General features: G+C 38.9%; 2 protein-coding genes across 4 annotated transcripts; both read right to left on the minus strand.

The window, feature by feature from the left end:
* Nucleotides 1–6224: 6224 nt before the first annotated feature.
* On the minus strand, nucleotides 6225–7309 carry LOC116180377. The gene is made up of 2 exons (XM_031500344.1): nucleotides 6861–7309; nucleotides 6225–6817 (listed from the first exon to the last, which is right to left on the minus strand). The coding sequence occupies exons 1-2, from the start codon at nucleotides 6924–6926 to the stop codon at nucleotides 6467–6469; spliced, it is 417 nt and encodes a 138-aa protein (XP_031356204.1). The 5' UTR covers nucleotides 6927–7309; the 3' UTR covers nucleotides 6225–6466.
* Nucleotides 7310–12547: 5238 nt separating this feature from the next.
* Nucleotides 12548–23131, minus strand: LOC116180375 (ras-specific guanine nucleotide-releasing factor RalGPS2-like). Of its 3 annotated transcripts, XM_031500339.1 has the most exons (12): nucleotides 22935–23131; nucleotides 22811–22885; nucleotides 22629–22747; nucleotides 22321–22582; nucleotides 22110–22273; nucleotides 17639–18007; nucleotides 17389–17589; nucleotides 13598–13666; nucleotides 13288–13479; nucleotides 13068–13241; nucleotides 12894–13015; nucleotides 12548–12843 (listed from the first exon to the last, which is right to left on the minus strand). In XM_031500339.1, exons 2-12 carry the CDS (start codon nucleotides 22832–22834, stop codon nucleotides 12722–12724), a joined length of 1818 nt encoding a protein of 605 aa, XP_031356199.1. In that variant the 5' UTR covers nucleotides 22835–22885; nucleotides 22935–23131; the 3' UTR covers nucleotides 12548–12721. The 3 variants fall into 3 exon arrangements, with proteins under 3 accessions (XP_031356199.1, XP_031356200.1, XP_031356201.1); XM_031500340.1 differs by lacking the exon at nucleotides 22811–22885; XM_031500341.1 differs by lacking the exon at nucleotides 13598–13666.
* Between the last annotated feature and the right edge of the window lie 279 nt (nucleotides 23132–23410).

Consider the following 23410-nt stretch of genomic DNA (forward strand, 5'->3'; position numbering starts at 1 on the left):
ATGGAAGAATTTAAACGTAATTTGATACATAGGCACTTGGAATAAAGGAAAATCAAACGCCAATTTCAAAATTTGGTTTTGCGCATGCGCAGTGCCAACTTTTATTTATGGAAGAATTTAAACGAAATTTGATACATAGGCACTTGGGATAAAGGAAAATCAAACGCCAATTTCAAAATTTGGTTTTGCGCATGCGCAGTGCCAACTTTTTTTTATTTATGGAAGAATTTAAACGAAATTTGATACATAGGCACTTGGGATAAAGGAAAATCAAACGCCAATTTCAAAATTTGGTTTTGCGCATGCGCAGTGCCAACTTTTTTTATTTATGGAAGAATTTAAACGAAATTTGATACATAAGCACTTCGAATAAAGGAAAATCAAACGCCAATTTCAAAATTTGGTTTTGCGCATGCGCAGTGCCACCTTTTTTATTTATGGAAGAATTTAAACGAAATTTGATACATAGGCACTTGGGATAAAGGAAAATCAAACGCCAATTTTAAAATTTGGTTTTGCGCATGCGCAGTGCCAACTTTTTTATTTATGGAAGAATTTAAACGAAATTTGATACATAGGCACTTGGGATAAAGGAAAATCAAACGGCAATTTCAAAATTTGGTTTTGCGCATGCGCAGTGCCAACTTTTTTATTTATGGAAGAATTTAAACGTAATTTGATACATAGGCACTTGGAATAAAGGAAAATCAAACGCCAATTTCAAAATTTGGTTTTGCGCATGCGCAGTGCCAACTTTTTTATTTATGGAAGAATTTAAACGAAATTTGATACATAGGCACTTGGGATAAAGGAAAATCAAACGCCAATTTCAAAATTTGGTTTTGCGCATGCGCAGTGCCAACTTTTTTATTTATGGAAGAATTTAAACGAAATTTGATACATAGGCACTTGGGATAAAGGAAAATCAAACGCCAATTTCAAAATTTGGTTTTGCGCATGCGCAGTGCCAACTTTTTTATTTATGGAAGAATTTAAACGAAATTTGATACATAGGCACTTGGGATAAAGGAAAATCAAACGCCAATTTCAAAATTTGGTTTTGCGCATGCGCAGTGCCAACTTTTTTATTTATGGAAGAATTTAAATGAAATGTGATACATAGGCACTTGGAATAAAGGAAAATCTAGCGCCAGTTTCAAAATTTTATTTTGCGCATGCGCCGTGCCAACTTTTTTATCTATGGAACTATTTAAGTGAAATTTGATACTTAGGCGCTTGGAACAAAGGAAAATCTTAGTTTATTAGTTAGTTATAGTAAATTAGTTTTAAAATTTAGGTTTGCGCATGCGCAGTTCCAACTTTCTTATTTAGAAAAGCATTGAAATGAAATTCTTCTCATAAACTGAAATTGAAGTAGCACGTCAACAATGGATTGCCCATGTGCAACGCTATCTTTCATATTTGTGGCCGGATTTTTACGATTTTAACAGAAGTTGCATCTTACAAATGGGAAATGAATGCAAGTGGAAATGCGCTTTATGTAAATCGTTTACGATTACTTTTTAACTTGTTAGTATTTAAGCTTATCATATAGAGTTGGAGTGGAATGTTAAGCATTGATACGATTTTAATAAGTAACACAGGACTTTTATGTACGAGGAGGCAATTATGAAAGATTGTTAAATTTAGCTAATGAAACGATGAAACTTTTGAAGCATTCAAAACGGCAATTTCAGTTTTTAAATTTTTTAATTTTGTAAAACGGGAATACTTGATAACGTTAAATTCAAAATTATTTTTTATCTGCATCTTGTGCTTTTTTTGCCATATAGCAGGAATGTTGTCATCGTATGATTTTATCACATTTTTAGCGCATTTCCACAAAAATAAAAAAAAAATGCGCTATTGTGGCCACTTTTTCCGTCCGTCCGTCCGTCCGTTCGTTTTGCGACGCTACTAGTTCTTTATCTTAAGAGCTATTGTTCTACTTTTTTCGCTATTTGGTTCGTTATGGTGTCGAGTCTTGTACCAAGGAAGGAATTTTTTCTGTACCGCTTACAAAAAAAGTTATTGTAAAAAAAACAAAAAACCGTTTTTTACATGTTCCATAATTTTACACTTTTGCCGTTTATTACGATCCTAGAGATCGTTTATAATTTTGCATTGCTATCTGTCGTCTGCCTGTTGGTCTGTCCGTCTGTTCCTTTGTCTGTCTGTCCCTCTATCTGTCCGTGTGAACGATAACTTTGTTTAGAAATGTCCGATCGCTTTTACATCTCCGTTAGTTATGAACTGAATTGCATGAAATTCAATATGGGCATAGCTTTAGCCATATAATACGCAATGCCAAAAGTTGAGTCGAATCGATTCAAAATTCACAGTGCCCTTTTCGCATCTCGACCATTTATAAACCGAATTGCAAACTTTTTTACTTATAAAAGTATTTGAATGAAATTTGATACATAGGCACTTGGAATAAAGGAAAATCAAACGCCAATTTCAAAATTTGGTTTTGCGCATGCGCAGTGCCAACTTTTTTATTTATGGAAGAATTTAAACGAAATTTGATACATAGGCACTTGGGATAAAGGAAAATCAAACGCCAATTTCAAAATTTGGTTTTGCGCATGCGCAGTGCCAACTTTTTTATTTATGGAAGAATTTAAACGAAATTTGATACATAGGCACTTGGGATAAAGGGAAACGCCAGTTTCAAAATTTGGTTTTGCGCATGCGCAGTGCCAACTTTTTTTATTTATGGAAGAATTTAAATGAAATGTGACACATAGGCACTTGGAATAAAGGATCATCGAGCGCCAGTCTCAACATTTTCTTTTGCGCATGTGCAGTGCCAACTTTTTTATCTATGGAACTATTTAAGTGAAATTTGATACTTAGGCGCTTGAAACAAAGGAAAATCTAACATTAGTTTTAAAATTTAGGTTTGCGCATGCACAGTTCCAACTTTCTTATTTAGAAAAGCATTGAAATGAAATTCTTCTCATAAACTGAAATTGAAGTAACACGTCAAAAATGGATTGCCCATGTGCAACGCTATCTTTCATATTTGTGGCCGGATTTTTACGATTTTAACAGAAGTTGCATCTTATAAATGGGACATGAATGCAAGTGGAAATGCGCTTTATGTAAATCGTTTACGATTACTTTTTAACTTGTTATGATGGGACTAGGTATACTCAATACTGAACATGATTGGACAAGATACTGTAAAGGAATGAATGTGCTCTACCGTGGTGCAAATTTTTAAATCGTATGTTTTATAGCATTATAAAATGAGAGGTACATTATGTTTTAACTAAAATATAAATGAATCGATGCTTTATAGAAAATAATAAGAAATAAACAAACTGTCATTTATTTAATACACAACGAATTTAAACTTACAATGAATAAATTAGTAAAAATGTCTTAACAGATGCATTAGTAGAAATACGCTTTACCTTATTTGGTACATTTTAATAAGTAACAAGTCATCGTATACTTCCCATAACCCATCTGATCTCCTACAAATGGCAACAAAATGCCCGATTGCTCCAGGGAGTGCTGGTAACTTGTATTCTACGAGTGCTTATAAACGGACATAATAAAAAGCAAATCTTATCTGATACTTACATTTTAAGATTTCAGCATTACTTTCATTACCTATAGAAAATTTTATTATATTCTAGTTTTTCTTGCACTCATGCCCAAAGGTTAAAATATTTCAACATCATACCAAAAGGTGAACAAATTTCAACACGTTTTAAATCTATGTTATACTCTTAATTATTATAAGTACTTATAACTGTGTCCACATTTCGGATGAATATAACAAATATTCTATTCAATAATGTAAGCATAATGTACTAATAGTTCACTAATACACAATATAAAGTAAGTATTTGAATTTTTGACTTTAATATTTTGTTACATGAAATAGTTTGAGTGCCATACAAAACTTTCAACATTTCAAAAACTATACGAGCACATAATTTCTACTAAACGGCAAAAAATAGCACAAAATGAGCACAAAATTTAGAAATAATAAAGCTTTTAAATGAACACCATTGAGTAAAGTCGTGAAGTTGGAGTCCCATATCCTAAAAATTTGGTAACTAACAAACCATCTGAGCACAAAATTTCTACTATACGGCAATAAATAGCACAAAATGAGCACAAAATTTAGGCATATTAAAATTTCACATTTAACAACATCGAGTATAGTCGTGAAGTTAGAGTCCCATCCTAAAAATTTGAATAACTCAAAAACCATAAGAGCACAAAATTTGGGGTATACGGCAATAAATAGCACAAAATTAGCACAAAATTGTAGTACGTCCTAAAATTGCATATGTCGATGTCGATACTCCAACTTCACGGACCTGTTTCTCTGGTATGTAGTCATCAATCTATTTTTATTAGACGCCACTTTAGTAAAACTTGTTACAATTTAATTTACACCAAAATTAAACTAAAATGCTTATTTCTGTTCTTTTCTTTAAAATCCCTGTCATACACTTCTCACCTCCTACCTCCGTCATCCAGCACCTCACTCACTTCCACCTCCTTACAGTTCTATAACATGTGTTCTATGTCCTCGTCTTTCCCCCTGAATATTCTATTGTCTTTCTTCTTCTTGTCTCCAGTTCTCTTCTCCCTGAATATCGCTATTGTTTTAATATTCATTTTTCCTTTCCACAAATATTTTGGTAACCACGCCCTTATTAGATCTTCCTCCAGCGCTCGTCCATCTTCGCCCTCTGTTGCTGTATTTCCGCAAATATTCGATCTCCTCTCTTGTTATGCCATCTCCTTCAACCTCCTTGTCCATATCCTCCTATTTTCCCGCTTTCCTCGTAGTCACTTGATAAAATGTTGTTTCCATTCCTCTAACTGTATTTTCCTCCCACTTGTCCTGTTTTTAGAAAAACAGTTTTAAGTACATTCAAGGCGACCTTGTGGTTCATTTTTAGACTGTTGAAAATCATTTTTATTTACTCAAGTGGAAAAAAATTGCGTGCAAAATTATACTGACAATAGAACTATCATCAGAAGTAAACCTGTATTGCTGATAGCTGCCTACATAATCTTAATATCCTTCTTCTATAGCCTTAGGTTTACCTTATAGACCTAATTGGCTATAGCTTTGCCCAACTGAGTTTTCTGCTTTCGAACGCCCTGCACCACCAGGGACGGTTTTAGGGCGTCTTGGCAGTCCTCAGAGGACATGCCTGTTAAAATGACTCCACAATGGAGGGTGCTCTCTAAGTTTTTCTCCAAGCGGATGTTTGTCAAGGGGAATATCCGTTACCTTGTGGTTGCGATAACCCCTTTGGACGGCTCCTTTGCAGTCAATTTCAAATGAAATTATCCTACGATCTGACATAGTCGCTTCTGGAGTGACTTGCCAGTTCGTTATGTGATCAGATATACTCGACGATGCCAGACCGACATCAATCAGTCTGGCTTCGGGTAGTTACGGTACCCGAAGTATCTACCTAATATTGACGAGTCAAAAAGGTCAGCCGTGATCATCCCAGGTCATCCAGGTCGAGAAAAAATTGTAAATAAAAAGGTTAGTCGTATTTATGCATTTTTTCGTCAAATATACTCGGTAACTCTTAGATCCGTTGTAGAAAAGATAGATAGTGATTTGTTGTACTCTGACTAGTAAAATTTTAAATGAAGGATTTGAAAGGGGTCGAAAAGTGTAATATTGCGTACTTTTAAGGGGCGGTATTATCAAAAGAAACCCTGAATTTGGTGCCAGTCTAATTAAATTATCTGTTTCTGAATCAGAGATATTCCATAACCAAGTTCGAGGGTTGTTTGGATGTAAGGTACTCCTGTAAACAAATCGCATTTAGAAGTACGAAAAGATATGGCCATTTCAAAGTAAACTCTAAGTGTCCCCATTTGTGACAGGTACATGAAAATTAATGTAAAAATGGAGATGCATTCTTAAAAAGCTCTTAATATTTCCTGATCTGATCAATATACAGTGTTTCACCATTTTGTTATTATTATTTTGCTGGGCAGTACAAAACAAAACCAAAAAACCCATTTGTAGCAAACTTTCAGATAAAGGACGGAAGAACTAAAGAGAGTAAAAGAGGTAAAACCGTAAGTGCTAATCGGAGGCATTTTAACGATTCTTTATGATACAGTTATTTGCAGCGTAGGGTCCGTTGCAACCGCAAACCAAGCCAGTAATGAAGGTGTCCTGAATTCTATTTTACTGCAGAAATTATTTTAAAATAATGCTCGTGTTTTTTAGGAGCCACTCAATAATTTCACATCTGAAAGCAACACAAACGCCTTTATTAGAAAATTGTTTATTCATTTTATGTGATAACAAATTACAAACACGTGAGCTCGGCCTCGATCGTCAGTACAAGAATGTAGAAATCTGCAAAATCGGAGATCTGTCGAATTTTCCACATTTTCTTGCCTCGGGCCAAAACCAACTAAATTACAAGAGGTTACTACTATCAGTTCAACTCCCTTACTGAAGATATATGTGGGCATAATGCACAATGCAATACACGAACTGATATATCATCTCGCACCCGTCGGTTTCTTTAGCGACTTTCGCATTACACGTTTCGAACATCTCGTTCGATACCTTTTCGGCACCTTCAACAAAGTTAACTTGATTAATTGTGCCGTCCTTATTTATAAATTCTAAATCTTTGAAGATGCACTCGAGATAGCATTTGAAGTTTCGCCTAGAACTCATCTCATAGTGTACGAAGTAGTTTTCGACTTCCTCTTGGAGCACACCCGACGATTGAAAACACACCTGGTGCTCTTTGACACGCGTCCTCCATTCAGAAAATATATCCTCGGTGCTTTTCTGAAGTAATAAAATCAATTTCGGTCTAGTGACGAACGCTTACCTTGGAGTTAAAGGCGAGTATCGTTGACAAGCTGCAAGCCACTATCAGCAGAATTTTGAAGATCATCTCCGCTATTTCACAAGCTTCTCTTAGTACCTGATTTGAATTAACGCAAATAAGTAGGCACAATGGGCGTCATATTCCAAATTAGCATAATATCAAACATGAAAATCATCATGTATTATGCAAATTGAAATTTTAATAAATTAAATTTAAGACTCTTTACACAGTTCCGCGTTATTCTCATAATTAGTGCGAATTTAGTGAGATCAAGGTCCCAGTGAAGGTGTGTGAGATAGGAAATTCAATCAAATCATTTACCGTTTACACGGGTTAGGCTACCTTCGTTGCAGGTTATAAATAATCCTAACAAGCTAGTAGTGTACTTAACCATCAGGTTCTACGCTAACTTCACACTACAAGAACACGGAAATAAAGTCAACCCGGCAACGTTTAAAAATGGCCACCCGAATGAAGATTCGCTCCAAAATTAAACAAGATCCCGGTTAAATTTGAAATGTGGCACGTGATAAAACATCTAAGGCAGGGCCCTCTTACGTTGTAAGTTGTAAACAACGCTTTGACCTAAAGCACAGTAGGGAAGGAACGTAAAATAAAACACTTAAGTTGTGAAAAGTTTGTTTAATAATGATCGCAATTATTATGATAGTGAAAGCTCGGAAATTTAAGTCGAAATAAATTACATTGCAAAAATAAACTTTGAAAATGGTAGTTCACCGAAAAAAAATAGAAATAGGCTAGGAAAGAAAGAACTTACCAATAAAAAAACCAGCCGTCAAATTAATATCAAATTGTGTTCTAAAATTAATTGTTTGTAATGATGTGAATGCGTAACATAAAATTATAACATCACAAAAAGTAGCAGGTAAACTTCAAGAGGTAACATATAGGTTAAAAACAAGTTTTGGGAATTATTATGGGTCAGGTAAGCAGGTACCAAGATTCTAAGAAAGGGTGAAATACACAGGATGTGACTCATCTTTGGTGCAATAATAAAGGCCTTTTGTTAAAAACAAGATGGAAAATTACATGGCCTTGTAGGCAAATTTAACTCAAGACGAAATATGTGGAAATTACGAATCGTAACTCATTTATCGCACATAGATCCTAAACTGTTTTGATTAGCACTATCTCGCCCCCGCAAGATAGGTAGCGTCGCCCCTCGTTCGGGGTTTCGAGCCTACAGTTGAATGTCGAAGACAATCACGGAATTAGGTGTCGTAGCTCAATTTTGACTACAGTTTTTACCACCCCCTGACTGCTTCGTTTACGGAGAAAATTGTTAGTAACAAACCACAAGTAAGTACATACATCAAACGAATCGGTAATTTCCACATATTAAAATAAATGATCAAAACTTATATGAATGTTACCTCAGGGACAAGAAATGCAAAGATACTACCTGCATTAAATAACACAAGATAACAACAAACATTTATGTACCGACGCCTTCGCGACCGCCATTCAAGACAAGATGCCAAACGTAACCCACGTTCCTGCTTTCTAGATGGCGCAGGCAGCTTTTCCCCTCTTAGAAATTGCATGGTTGCCAACTCTCAAAAATGTGTGTATCGTCGTCAGTTGGAACAAACAGGGTGTAACCTCTCAAGCTTAGGAGAATACCTACGTATCGAGCTACATAGTAACTAACCACTGAAAGCGAAATACAAGAAAATAGGAAATGGTAAAATACTATTGGATATGGATCGCGTCATAGGTGACTTCACTGAAACAAAGAAATGAAACAAAGCAAAACGTAGGAGAGCTCGAATCTTCAAAGCAATCTGTGGTCAATGTTTGTTCCAACGTCAGCAACTCACCCGGGCCGATTTCGAATTGGGAGGAGTTTGATTTTCTGAAACTAGACGCTGCGACGGAAAAAGACGCCTATCCTTTTCCATGCATTACTCCAATTCTAGATTGTTAACGTGACGCTCGCCATTCACCTAGTTTAGACATACAGTTTGCTTATTGGCAAATTCAATTGTCTACCTAACCCTTAAATGCTTTTACTGGTCAAGGTCGTGGATTATTTCAATTCACCAGAATGCCATTTGGCTTACACAATTCTGCCGTCGCCTTCCAAAGGTTGGTCGATCGCGTTTAGGCGCTGATGATATTGTGAGAGCTACGTCTATCTTCGAGAAGCATTTGGAACAAATCTTTCTGACCTCGCGTAAACATAAAATTGCATATCTGTACACCTGAACTGAAATATTTAAGGGATGGTCTTCTAATATACCCCTCCCGCCTTTTAATGTCTCAGACGCCCGTCGAGTTATTGGTGTTATAAGTTGGTACCGTAGGTTCGTTCCAAATTCCTTTACTCTCGTTTCTTTTTCAGTTTATTTAAGGAGGAAGAATGCTTTTTTGTACCACGAATGTGATTCAGCTTTTGTTTAAAAGAGTAGTATCGTCCCCATTCTTTTCTCTCCTGATTTTTCTCATCAAACGGATGTTTCTAGTTATGAAACTCAGTAGCATTGCGTAGTCTTCCATCTAACAATCATTACCTCTTATGTAAACCAGTAAATTAATCTCTTTCAATTCCTCTCGTATTCTTCCCATTTTTCATGTTCTATTTATTAGTCTACTCCTTGGTTCCTATAATATATTCATGTCCCAGCTCACCCTTCTATTTCTTCCTCTCTTTCTGATATTTGTTTTTGGCCCCACCCCCTTCATTTCCACGGAGAATGACTGGTGGTTGTGAATGTGGAATGGTGAATGCGGAGAGGGTGACCTGGACGGTGAAATCATTCTCAGCATCACACATCACTAGGACTGGATGGTATAATACCAGGGAGAATCCCCTGCTATTCCAAGAACACCCCCAATTTACAAAGTCCGTGAAATATCTAGGAATCACACTTGACAAAAAAAAACCGAATTGTAGCAAACATCAGCTATCAAACATCTCTCACAGCCGTCCTTGATTTTCAATTTGAATGGCCCCATAAACAAGTACCATAAAACATATTTTTAGTTTCATTTACGTATGAGAAAATTATTATAAAGTCAATTCCAGCACACACTTAATGTTTTTATATGTGCAATTTTATCATTTTTTGTAAGGAATCCTAAAAAGGAAAAACAAATTCAAAGGTAAGGGAAAATTACAAACTAGGACGAAGCAAACAAGATACGAAGAATCGTATACGATTTTCTGCAGGGGAATTTTGTGCTACTCAGCTCGTATTCGGAAACAAGACTTTTGATCCGGCTCATATTCAATAGCACTGATCCTTGAACTCGTAGAAACCGATAGGAGAAAGTTTGACGTCGCTATCTCTTTTCGTTCTCGAGATAGAAGAGGAACAGACGGATAAAACCATCACATAAGGGGAAATTTCTATCTTTCGAAAAATTCCCCTAAAAAAGAGAAAGTGCCGGCAACAACAAAGAACAAAATTACTAACCTAATGGATATGCAATTAACGTAAAAAAAATCACGAAGCTAGCTCACGATTTCTTTTCCAACTCCTCGAATTTGGAACTTGAAATTGTTTGATATTATAACAAGATTTGAGAACAAATGTGAAAATTAAGGTTTCTTGAAAAGAACAATTCGAGAAAGGATGGGCAAGATTTGGATAAGATTCCAAGAAGAAATTCCTATTATATCGATCCTCCTCCACCATTAAAGGCCCATCCTGTGTAAAGTGAGTGAAAAATGTTGAGCGCGATATTCTCCCCAAGTCCTTGAAACGCAGGCAAAAGGATGGGATGGGTCCTCCTGCTCACCCCCCGTTCGTAGTATCCTCGGTCGTCATGGGAATAGATGTTGCATCTTCGTCGGTACCGACCACTCTCTGTAGCCGCCCTGGGCTCTCCCGCTATAATTTTGTACGCCTTGCCCCACACGTTTTCGAGATTCAAGCACAGCGGTATCAAGCAATCCTTTTTGCTGCATTCCACCGCAGTCCTATAACCCTTCATATGGGCTCGGTACTCCTCCTCGTATCGCGTCTTATCTCCATCGGTTCTCCTGGGTGCATCAGTGGACATCTAACCCGCCCATCGACAAATCACGTGCTCCAGGTCCTGGTGCGTTTGCGACTTCAGCACTGCGCCCCCCAGGATCTCCTCAACTTTTTGGACCCCCCCTGGCCCCTTCATTCGTCTCTTCGACCTCGGGTTTATTTTGTGTGCCGCGTGCCTCCAGCCTCCAAGCGATGTATTTATGGTCGCCGAGGAACTCCTCCTTCTCGACCTTCCAATCCCGCGGCTCTCGTTGGCGCAAGTGACATCAATGATGGAGTTTCTGTCTCCGCTTTCGAACGTGAGGCAGTTTCCTCTATTCAGAACCACGAGGTCCAGTGAGGCTATATCATCTCCTCCACTTCCGTTCCGCATCTGTTAGTCTCCAGAGATTCCCAGGAGTTAGTTCATTCTCCCGAAAGAATAATTTAACGATCGCTCGCTCCTCTTGGCTCTCTAGTTAGCTCCCCGAGATCGCCCCTCAGCTCTCCTACACCTTGTAGATCTACCCGCACAAAATTCTTTCCGGCGCGCCCTCTTTGAATTTCTATCGTATCGCTACAAATCGCGACGGATTGCAACTTTACCCGTTTCCTCCTTAAATAGTACCGGACTCCAGGATTTGAAACATTGATTCACGAATTTCTCCATTTTATTATTTTATGCACATTTTATGGTGTCGTACAGCAAATTTTCAAATATCTTTAAAAAACCCTCTTGCCTCGAACATACTGTATATGTATTTAAAAATTGTGGGGTGTATGACATTTTTTGCCCTCTTTCGTCTGTCTTGCTCTCGATCGCGGCCGCAAAGATATATGTCTTTTTCATCCTTCTTCTCCCCCTCTTCCTTTATGACCGCCTCTCTTTTTTAAAGGTGGTCTATACCTCCCTTGAGGCGGGTTTGCAAGTTTCCCACACGTTCGCGAATTCTGGCTGATCTTGCACCTTATCCCTCACGGCTGTCTTATGTAAGGCCACTTCGTTTCCCAACAAGGTTCTCTGACGCTTTCCTCGGGCCACATACAAAAAAACGCTCACGGGTTCCCGTTACAGTACCCCCCTTGAAACCCTTTGATGACCGAGGAGATACGGGGCTTTACTGGCGCAAGGAAAGAACAGACTCGGTGTGTCGAAGATGCAAGATGGTGATTACGGACGAAGAATGGGCCAGGAAAGAAGATCTAGGTATTTCAAAGGGGGTACTGTAACGGGAAACCGTGAGCGTTCTTTTGATTTTTTTTGTTAATAGTTTCCGTGTACGTCAGTTATTTGATTTGCTTTGCACTTTCTTTATAATTTAGAAGTATTTCTTCATTCAATGTACCTCTCTACTTAGTCTTTATGCGGTTGTTCCGGGGGTACTTCCGCCTCCCCTATTTATCTCTTCAGGGAATTGCTTTCGTTGTCGCGATCTAGCGATTTACAAGCTCCCGATTATGTAGGTTAGCTGCCTTAATTAAGAAAATTAGTTTGAAAGGGGGTACTGTAACGGGAGCCCGTGCGCGTTTTTCCGTGTACGAACTTGTCCAGTTATTTGTGTATAAAGGGCGAGGAGACTGAAAGTCGGGAGATATGGCGAAATTAAGGAGAAATAATGTACGGTCGAGCTGAGTCATATCCGGTCGTTGATAACGAGAGCTACGGAGCTTGAAAACTGCACTGCCTCTGGATAGGTAGCAAAAGTAATTAGAAATATTTATTGTATAAAAGCGCTAAACTAATTTAATACAAAACTTAATAAAATGAACATGTACAGGAAAAAAAATCACATTGAACACTGGTGCCTAGGACTTAAAATTAGATACTCTTCGAAGCACATCAATTACTGGAAAAAATTCGCTCTTCGCCAACGCGAATTATTCAAATGACATTAAATTTGCGGGCAACGGATTGGTCTCGCCCGACGAAGCGTGCTGTAAGCGACGGCACCATTTGTCCGCGGTACTTTGGCTTCCCGTTTTGAATTTGTAGACATTTCCTAAAATCGCACGCACGTAAAGTACGCAAATGAATGCCGGAGGAACATACCTCGATGGTGATCGATAATGTGAAATGTGTCCAAATGCAACGGATTATCACTAAGTTTTACGGTACAACCTACAAGTGACATCATTTTGCAAGGTTCACTTTTAAAATCCGAACGGCGAGAACTGTAAAATGGGTTATGTTATAATTGTGATTAGGGGGCACATATTTAATTACCCTTTAAAATTCTTAGGAGAGAAGTAAGCTAAAGAAGACGCCCAAATTTGAAGCCAGTATCTCTGCCAGGATGCGACAGCCGGTTTGCGGCCTTCTTTCAGTATTGCTTTTCTTCGCACACAACCTTGCATTGTATTAAAGCTGTCATTGGTCAGCAAAGCCTCATCAGTCGACCTAAAAAAGTGCGCGAGTTACACACCGAGTGACAAACCACCGGTACCTAGACAGCAACGTGCAGTCTTCCTCCGATTGGAACGACGCCCGAAAAGGAACTTCAGTCGACGGCGACGGCGGATCGTTGCCGCCGAGGCACATGGTCTCGTCCTCCAGTTCCGAATCATCGAGCAGATGCAGACCCTTGGCGAATTCCTTCACGTCGATCGACGTGCCGCCGTGAGTTTTGCCGAACAAACTAAACGTCGTCAATTAGTGTAAGCGTAAGTGGGAAAGGGACGGTTTCAAATGACTGAGACGTACTCATGCAGCATAGCACAATAGCAACTTGCAAGACAACACCATATTTAACTTACCCCCACGATACCGTTACAGATGATATACCCTGTTTGTTAAAATTGCGAGGAAGACTTGCGCTACGAAATCTAAACAGAATTTGGCCAGCGTCAGAATTCGGAAATAAATTCGTAATTTCTCCCCACCCACATTTATGCGTCGTGTCATTGAACTAATTTAGAAAATTTGATCAATTCTGCCTGTACTGAAAGGCGAGGTCGAGTTCATTTTTTGTAATTTGCTATCATATAAAATGAACCTAAAAGATACTAATATTCTAACATTTGCGTTTTCTATGATCAACGGTTTTAATTTAACCCCCCCAAAGTAGTATCACTTTTTTTTAGATATTGTACTTCCTTGGTTCGCGATTTAGCCAAAGTGGGCCCTCGTAAAAAAATGGATGGATGGAGATTCGAAACGGGCATAAAGAAGAAGAAGGGGAAAGAGAGATCAAGTGCGAGAGAGGATTATGTAAGAAATAAGCTCATGATTGGTTCGCGCGAATTTGTATTTCAGTGTTTGTTTTTCCTTTAGAATTGTTTGTAATTGCGTAGTTTTCGTTTTAATTTTATCGATTTTAAATAAATTGTTCAATTTTATATACATTTAGGCACATCTGATCAAATTTACGTACTTTATAAAAGGTCGTTACGATAACGGCTTCTTGTTTCGTGACGGTTGAAGGGCGTGTACATTTTTTGACGTTAATTTTAGGGCAGTCGGCCTTATTTGTTTAGTTGTAGGCGCAATTCGTCATTTTTATAACAAATTAACGCGTGTTGCCCGATCTCGGAAAAAGTTCGGTCGGGTTTCTTAATAAATGCTAAAAGTTTCTACCGTCTGAACAGCCACCGAAACTGAGGTTTGAAACGGAAATGAAGGGGAAGCGGTGAAAGGGGTTTTAAAGAAAGCGCAGAATGAGAAGACGTAAAGGAGGCGCAAGGTGGGTTTAGAACCTAAAGAAGACGCTTAGAAAACTTACAGAAGGTGCAAAAATGACGTGAAGGAAGTGTGACAGTGGGAAGAGAAGCGCGAATCGGATGACACACAAAGTAGATGTGAAAAAGAACGTGAAAAGAGCACGACGAAAGTTTGAAATGAGTATGCAGTGGAGGGGGAGGGCACAGGAAGGACGAAGGCGCAAAAAAAGATGTGAATAAAACTTGAAAAACTCGTGAATAAAATGTGCAAGAGACGCAAAGACGAAGTAAAGTAGGTGCGAACGAGACAAGAGAGAGGTGAGAAAGAAAACATTAAAGAAATGTAAAAAAGGGGATGAAGAAAGTGTAATAGAGGTTAAAGATAGACATGCAAGGAGGGCAGAAACAGATGCATGCGAAAGATTGGAAGGAAATGCGAAGAAAGCCTAAATGAGACGTAACAGAGATGCAAAGAAGACGTGTGAAGTCGTAGAAAAGGCGAAAACGGTGTAGGTACCTGAAGAGAAAGTGAATAAAATAGGGACGCACATTCGAGAGTAGTGTAAAAGTGGCCCGAAGAGAACATAACGAAACCCTAAAGATTGGGTAAAGAGGCGTAAAAATGACGTGAAGAGGTTGAGCTCTGAAACGATAATGAAGGGGGTGTGCAAAGGAAAAAAGGCTTGTAGAAGTCGTGAATGAGACGCGAAAGAAAGAAACGTGAAGAAATCGCGAGGGAGGTGTGGAAAAACCTTAGAAAGTGGGCATTAAAAGACGTGAAGAAGATAAGACAGATGTAGATAGGTCTGAAAAAACGTTTCGTATTGACCGTTGATGACCTTGAACATGTAATTTGACACAAAAATGGTACAATTGACCTTGAATGGCCGTGCACATGTAATTTGACACCACAACACATTGGGTCGTTGGCCTTGGATGAATATGAAGTAGCATACAATCATTGAACTCGGATGGTCTGGAAATATGACAACACAAAAAAGGAGTCATTGGCCTTGGATGACTTTGAAAATGTAAGTTGACATCACAAACATGTTATCGTTAGCCTTGGATTACGGAAATTTAATGTATCACCTCAAAAATTGGGTTAATTGACCTTGTATGACCTTGAAATGGTAATTCGACACTACAAGCAATGCGGTCATTGACCTTGTATGACCTTGAAATGTAATTTGAGCCCACGCAAGTATTGTCATTGACCTTGCGAGACCTTGTGAATACAATTTGACACCCCACAAAAATGAAATAAGGTAGTTTTCATTTTAATTTTATCGATTATATACATTTACGCACATCCGGTCAAATTTAGTATTTTATAAAAGATCGTTGCGATAACAGCTTCTTGTTTCGCGACGGTTGAAGAGCGTATACATCTTTTTAAGTTAATTTTAGGGCAGTCGGCCTTATTTTTTCAGTTGTAGACGCAGTCCGTCATTCTTATAACAAATTTAAACGAAAGGTAATTCGAAACTACAAGCAATGGGGTCATTGACCCTGGATGACCTTAAAAATATACTTTGACTACACAAAAGTAGCCAGTGACCTTTAAACGTCTTAGAAATGCAAATTTGACACACCACGATCAGTTTTACCACTACATCTAGTGACTATAGCCGTTTAGTTTAACAAAAATGAGGGTATTGACATTAGATGACCTTGAAAATATAATTTGAACCCCAAAAAAGGAGTCACTGGCCTTGGATGATCTTAAAACTGTAAAAGGAGACCATAACAATGTTGCCGTTGACCTTGGAAATCTAATTTGACACCAGAAAAATGTTTGCATTGACCGTGGGAGACCTTGAAAATGTAATTTAACACCACAAACATTGGCGTTGTAAGTGTAATTTGGCACCCAAAAATGAACTAAAATAACAAGATTTCCTTTTGAGACGTCATTGGCCTTGGATGACCTTGAAACTTTTTTTGGTTACACAAAATAGTCATTGACCTCTGATGATATTGGAAATCTAATTTGACAGGTCATTCACATTGGATGGCCTTGACAATATAATCTGACACCACAAAGAAGAGGTCATTGACCCTGGATGACTTGAAAATGTAATTTGATACCCCGAAAATGAAACAGAATTACCAAAACTTTGATGGATTGCAAAGCTCTATATCAATACCCATTTGGCAGTACGCAAACCCAAGTACGATATCTTGAAGGACGAAACGCAACCGAGTGAAGCAACCACACGAATGCGACAAGTAATACCATTATAAATTGGCGAGAAATTCGAGAGTATTTTACTATTGAGGCCAATAGTCTCTCAGCAACGAGAACACATGTCTCTTCACGTCAGGAGAGGGGCCTCTTAAGCGGAGTCGCGCACTAGAGCAATTTACTTTAGTGTGAATGTAACAAATTGCACACAGTGGCGCAATTAAGTAATTTAGCTAGTAACAGCAATGCAATTTTTCATCTTACATTGACACAAATCAGTACGGCGTCAGTCACGTCCATGGAATGTACTTGTTTTGTGTGAAACCTTCGGCCAAAATTGATATTCAAGAACATAATTCAAACAAACCAATTGTGAAATCAGTAAAGCTCGTAGGCTAGCAACATTGGACACCCCAATTAATCCCGATATTTAGTTTTCGTGGGGCATAAATATCATCTAATTTTTTGCACTTGTTCTTCATAAGTTCATATTCCGTATTTGAGGTTAAGTTTTCTCCGCTAAATTATTTTATTCGTACCCGAACATCGCTAATGTGGTGTCCCTCATGGATCCATTGAAGGACAATTATTATTGAAAAAACGGTTATTTTATTAGACTTTCTTTAAATTCCACAACCAGTAAAAATAAAAGACCCCCCAAAGCTTTGGCGGCAGCTGCACGAAACCGCACAATACTTACTTAGTGCCGAGACTGTTGCACTTCCTATGGCCTGGAATGTACTTGCCGCTCGAAGTTATAGCGTGCAGACGTAAAGATCCGCCGGACGCCTTGGCCGGTGACAAATTTAAAGAGGCGATCGTCGCCACGTCCATATTGCTAATCGCCTCTTTCGAATTCGACGCTTGGATGCTGGGCGGCGGTTCCAACTTCAGCGACAACCTAAAGAAGACAATTTAACAGGCGCCATCTTACTGACCCGCCGACGTACTTGTACTGGTCATCCTCGACGAACTTCTGCAACTCTTCAATGTACCTAACCGAGTGCAAATAGTTTTGGATATGAGGCAGCTCGGTTAAGTGCGAATAATCGGATGTCTGATAATTGGAGATGACGCGAAGGATGTTGTTCATTTTCAATGTGCGCTGTTGAGATTCTAAACCTCCGGTGTGCGGATGAGCCATGTCGATGTAAACAAGGTCCGTTAAATACAGTCCGAGATAAGGTATGCACGGTAACTTTAAGCTTTCGATATGTTTTCTAAGATTGGACCAATTGTCGGTGTCGGAAAACACTTCGGCCAACTTATCGAACGATTGCTTTTCCTTTTTTGATATGCCGCCCCATGTTTTGGAAAGCCTAAAATAATATCGGTAAAACGTATAGAAAGCCAATGAACGCTTAAAAAGCACCCTGTGTGAATGTATGTAAAGGTTTTTTTTATTATTACGTATTACATATCCATTGCTTAATTACATAGGGAATAAAGCGCTAACATGAAATGACCAATTTGCAGAAACAGATTCCGGGTGAGCATTACAGGAATAATCATGGAATATTATTTCTAGTGTACAATTGTCTCTCTACTATCTTGGCATACACAATTCTGACAATTAAAATTGTATTAAAAAATCATAAAGTGCTTTAAGTTCTTTTTTATGAAGTACTAGCAGACCCGGCGAACTTCGTACCGCCTATGTATGAATGTACCTCTCCCGGATAGGACATAAGCTCGCCCACGATTACCAAACCAAAAACCTTCACGGGCATACGTCACTAATAGGTTTGACCATCCATTTTTTTCGCCTTTCGGTTGAAGTCGAACGGTCGCCGACTACACTATTTTCCAGAAAAACGTTCAGGGTGGGTATTACATGAATGCATCATCTTCAACGATGGATCACTTGCTTCTAATATCTTGCTATCTTGAGTATTATTTCTACATTTACGAGACATACAAAATGTGTGGGGGGGGGGGTTACTGCGTTTATTCGCTAATTGTAATTCATGGGGGGGGGGTCACATCACTGTGCCATAAATTTCTTAAATGTCTGTAATCGTCCGGAGGGGGGAGGGGGGGGGGTAATTTGAAACCAAATTCATTTAGTGCTTTTTATTTATGTTGTCACTTCGTCATACATTTCTTTTATCGTATGGGGGAGGAGAAGCGCTTAATTTTAAACCGCGTTTATTAGATGCTTTTATAGATTTCACTTTATCACTTCACCGAATTTCTTTCATCGTATGGGCGGGGGCTTAATTTTAAGCAGCGTGTTCAGAGCTGTTCATATATTAACTTTAAAATAAATTTCTATGAGCGTCGGAGGGGGGAGGGGGGGCATAAATTCCTATCAACGTATCAGAGAGGGGAGGCGTGTAATTTTAAACCGCGTTTGTTCGGAGCTTCTTCTTTATTACACTTCGTAATACGTTTCTATAATCGTCCAGCATGAGGGGGGGGGGGGGGGGCCTTAATTTTTAATCGCGTTTGTTTGCGACATTTTATGTATTTCACTTATCAGTTCGCCATAAATTTCTTTCATAGTGGGAGGGAGGGGGGTCCTTAATTTTAAAACGTTTGTTCGGCACTTTATTTATGCCACTTCGTCATAAATTTCATTCATGGTAGGGGGGGGGGGGCGCTTAAAGTTAAACCGTGTTTGTTCGGCGCTATTTATGTCTTAAATTTCTTTCATCGTAATTGGGAGGGAGGGGGCGCTTAATTTTCAACCGTGTTTGTCGCGGATTTTTATTTATTACACTTCAAAATAAATTTCTGTAATCGTCCGGGGGGGGGGGGGTTCACTTATCACTTCGCCATAAATTTCTTGTCTGTAATCGTCCGGAGGGGGGTAATTTGAAACCAAATTCATTTAGTGCTTTTTATTTATGTTGTCACTTCGTCATACATTTCTTTCATCGTATGGGAGAGGGGAAGCGCTTAATTTTAAACCGCGTTTATTAGATGCTTTTATAGATTTCACTTTATCACTTCACAAAATTTCTTTCATCGTATGGGAGGGGGGAGGGCGCTTCATTTGAAACCGTGTTTGTTCGGCACTCTATTTATGTCACTTCGTCTTAAATTTGCCTCGAAATTTGTTTCATAGTAGAGGGGGGGGCGCTTAATTTTCAACCGTGTTTGTCGCGACTTTTTATTTATTACACTTCAAAATAAATTACTGTAATCGTCTAGGGGGGAGGGGGGGGGGGGGTAATTTGAAACCGAATTCGTTTAATGCTTTTTATTTATGTTGTCACTTCAAACCGCATTTATTAGCGGCTTTGTATATATTTCCCCTTATCACTTCACAAAATTTCAAAATTTCTTTCATCATATGAGAGAGGGGTGGAGGGGTTAATTTTTAAACGCGTTTGTTCGGGCTTTTTATGTATCTCACTTCATAGCAAATGTCTATAATCGTGGAAGGTGGGGAGAGGGGCTTAATTTGAAACCGCGTTGTTAACGGCTTTGTATGTATTTCACTTATCACTTTGCAAAATTTCGTTCATCCTATTGGCGGGGGGGCTGAATTTTAAGCAACGTTTGTTCAGAGCTGTTTATATAGTACATTTTAAAATACATTTCGATAATCGTCGGGGGGGGGGGGGGGGGGGCATACATTCCTTCCATCGTATGAGAGAGGGGAGGCGCGTTTGTTCGGAGCTTCTTGATTACGCTTCATAATACGTTTCTATAATCGTCCAGAGTGGGGGGGCCTTAATCTTATATCGCGTTTGTTCTTCGCGTTTTTTTATGAATTTCATTTATAACTACGCAATAAGTGTCTTTCATCGTATGCCAGGGGCTGGGGGTGACGAGTTACTTGATTTTTAAACCGCACTTGAACGTGAATTGTATGTATTGAACTTATCAATTCGCAAAATTTATTTCCTCGTGTGGGGAAGGGGCGCTAAATTTTAAACCACTTTTGATGGCGGCTTTGTATGCATTTCACTTCATCACAAATTAGTTTCACACACGTACAGGGGGGAAGGGGGCTTGATTTTTAACAGCGATTGTTTGCAACATTTTATGTATTTCACTTATCACTTCGCCATAAATTTCTTTCATAGGGGGAGGGAGGGGGGTCCTTGAAGGGGGGTCCTTAATTTTAAAGTGTTTGTTCGGCACTTTATTTATGTCACTTCGTCATACATTTCTTTCATCGTATGAGGAAGGGGGGGGGGCTTATCACTTCACAAAATTTCTTTCATCATATCAGAGAGGGGGGGTTAATTTTTAAACGCGTTTGGGATTTTTATGTATTTCACTTCATAATAAATGTCTATAATGGAGGGAGGGGGGGGGGTCAATTTGAAACGCGTTTGTCCACAGCTTTTTATGTATTTCACTGAGCTGTTTATATGTGTAACGTTCACTAATAACTTTCTATAAGCGTGAGAGGGGGGGGGGAGTCCTTTCATCGTATGAGAGAGGGGAGGCGCGTAATTTTAAACCGGTTTGATCGTGAATTGTATGTATTGAACTTATCACTTCGCAAAATTTATTTCCTCATATGGGGAAAGGGCGCCGCGTTTGTGGGTGGATTTTTATTAATTTCACTTCATCACAAATTAGTTGCTTAATTTTTAACCGCGTTTGTTTGCGACATTTTACGTATTTCACTTATCACTTCGCAATAAATTTCTTTCATCGTATTGGGGAGTGGGGGGTGGGGAGGAGGAGCTTTATCTTAAACCACGTTTGTTTGCGGCTTCTTACGTATTTCACTTGTCAAAAGAATACTTGCAATAATTGTTCTGGATTGTTTTTGTATATGCAAAGTGCCAAAAGAATATTTGGGACCATTTGTTGATAACATTTTTCAGTTGTGATCAGAGTTCTTGATAGCCCTTCACGAGTATTGGATAAAAACAGATTTTTAGTGGGAACCTTCAGATAATGCGCATTGAACTGTCACCGAAGTCAAGTTAACCACCAGTAAATTACCATAGGATGGATTGAAGTGCGTGTAAAAACAAACGCGTACCTCGACGCGTACACTTTTTACCATTACAAGTTTTGTCGACCTTCACTTACAAGAGGTAATTTACGATTCAGAAACTATTACAATAAATACGAACAATAGTGGAAGTTCTTGTTTTATGACTGCAATGCAAATTTTAAGTTTTGGAGGCGTAACTATCCCACACAACGCATTTCGGACCATTGGTTCATATGGGAAAAACGTTTGTTTTGGAATCCTATACACACCCTGTATAAAGCTTTGAAGGGGTGAGCAAAGACAAACTTACATTCCGAAAATAAATGACTCCGGTGGATTGAGAGAAAGAGAAAACCTTGCAAGAATCTTTCTGCTCTCTCCTATCTACTCCGGTTCTGTTTTGATTATAAATACAGGGTGTTTCAAAATAGCTTAGTTTCACCAATTGGATACTTGCAAAAAAAAGCTTACACATAAACACAAGGGGTAAATATCAGACCAAAAATAAACACCTGTACACTGAAGCGCTCTGCAAGGCTGATATAATGGCGAACAAAGAATGCAAATCATTTAGCTCGTACAACTTCTTAGCGATTCGAATGAAGTGGCCCATCATGTCGGCTCGTTGCTTAGGCGTCGGCCTCGACAGTATCTCCTGCACCGTCCAAAAGCTGACCTACAAACCCCGTGTTAGTGCGACATTACGACCAGAAGTCAACTTACATGATTAAATCGCCTCGTAAACGCCACAACATTCGGAGTGACCGTTAACTTATTCTTCTTGTTCCACGCGCAGCTCGTCAACTCGTCCGGTTTAATGGCGAAGAAAACCGGCACGTCGAGCAAGACCAACTGAGTGGCGAAATCTTCGGGCGGAACACGCAGCGGATCGAATATCAAGGTGGCGATATTTCCGCAGGAGGATCGCGAGGAGTTCGGCAAACTTTGAGTCTTAACTTGAGTCGATGCGGGCACGAGTGAGTGTCTGCAATCAAACGTTAATAGATCGTCGAGGAGATCTGCGGTAAAACCTCGCGGCGTTGAGCCGGCTTTCGTCAGCATCGGAGAGTTTCCTCGCGCGTTCCTTTGTTACTGCCGAAGTTGAACCAACTCCGTTGAGTACAGACAGTGACGAGTCTTCATATTTTTGCTACAATTAAAGATATTTTAAAAATCGTAATCGAGATAACTAACGAGCGGTTAATGCAATTACTTTTTTATATTTAAGATTAAGCATGACACACAAATCCACCAGAACATCACAGTTTGCTCCAAATAACGATTAGATCTATAAAACGAAGCGTTTTTTTTAATGTTAATTGCCCAATTAATATTACCATGTCCTAGAAGTTAGGAAAGGTCGAGACACTGCCACGAAATATGGTAGTGCATCGTTAATGCTAGCGTACTGAGTTGATTTGTGCAGAAATTTATCCGAAAAATTCCTGTTAAAAGAACTTATTTAATAATTTTGAAAGCAAAATTACAACACAGCTGATGGCATAAATCAAAGATAAACAAACGTGAAGTTAGCGTCAATTTACAGCTGACAACTGCGCTGCGCATGGGTGCCATGTGTGAAATCAACTTCAGAGGCGGCGTGTATTTTTTTTATGTGCAAGCATAAGATTAGTTTTCAAAGTTCAGTACAAGAATGAAGTATTTTAGGCTTTCAGCTTGAAAGTCATTCTTGCCCTGCGTGTCTTAAGTACCTTCCAAATCTTTGTGTGCAATTTCAGTCGATTTATATTCTAAACACGCTTTCTCACATTTTTAGAACCCCTCATTGCACTGAAGTGAGAGCAAGGCCACA

This window comes from Photinus pyralis, unplaced genomic scaffold (genome assembly GCF_008802855.1).
Source record: "Photinus pyralis isolate 1611_PpyrPB1 unplaced genomic scaffold, Ppyr1.3 Ppyr1.4_LG9, whole genome shotgun sequence".
Lineage (NCBI taxonomy): Eukaryota > Metazoa > Arthropoda > Insecta > Coleoptera > Lampyridae > Photinus > Photinus pyralis.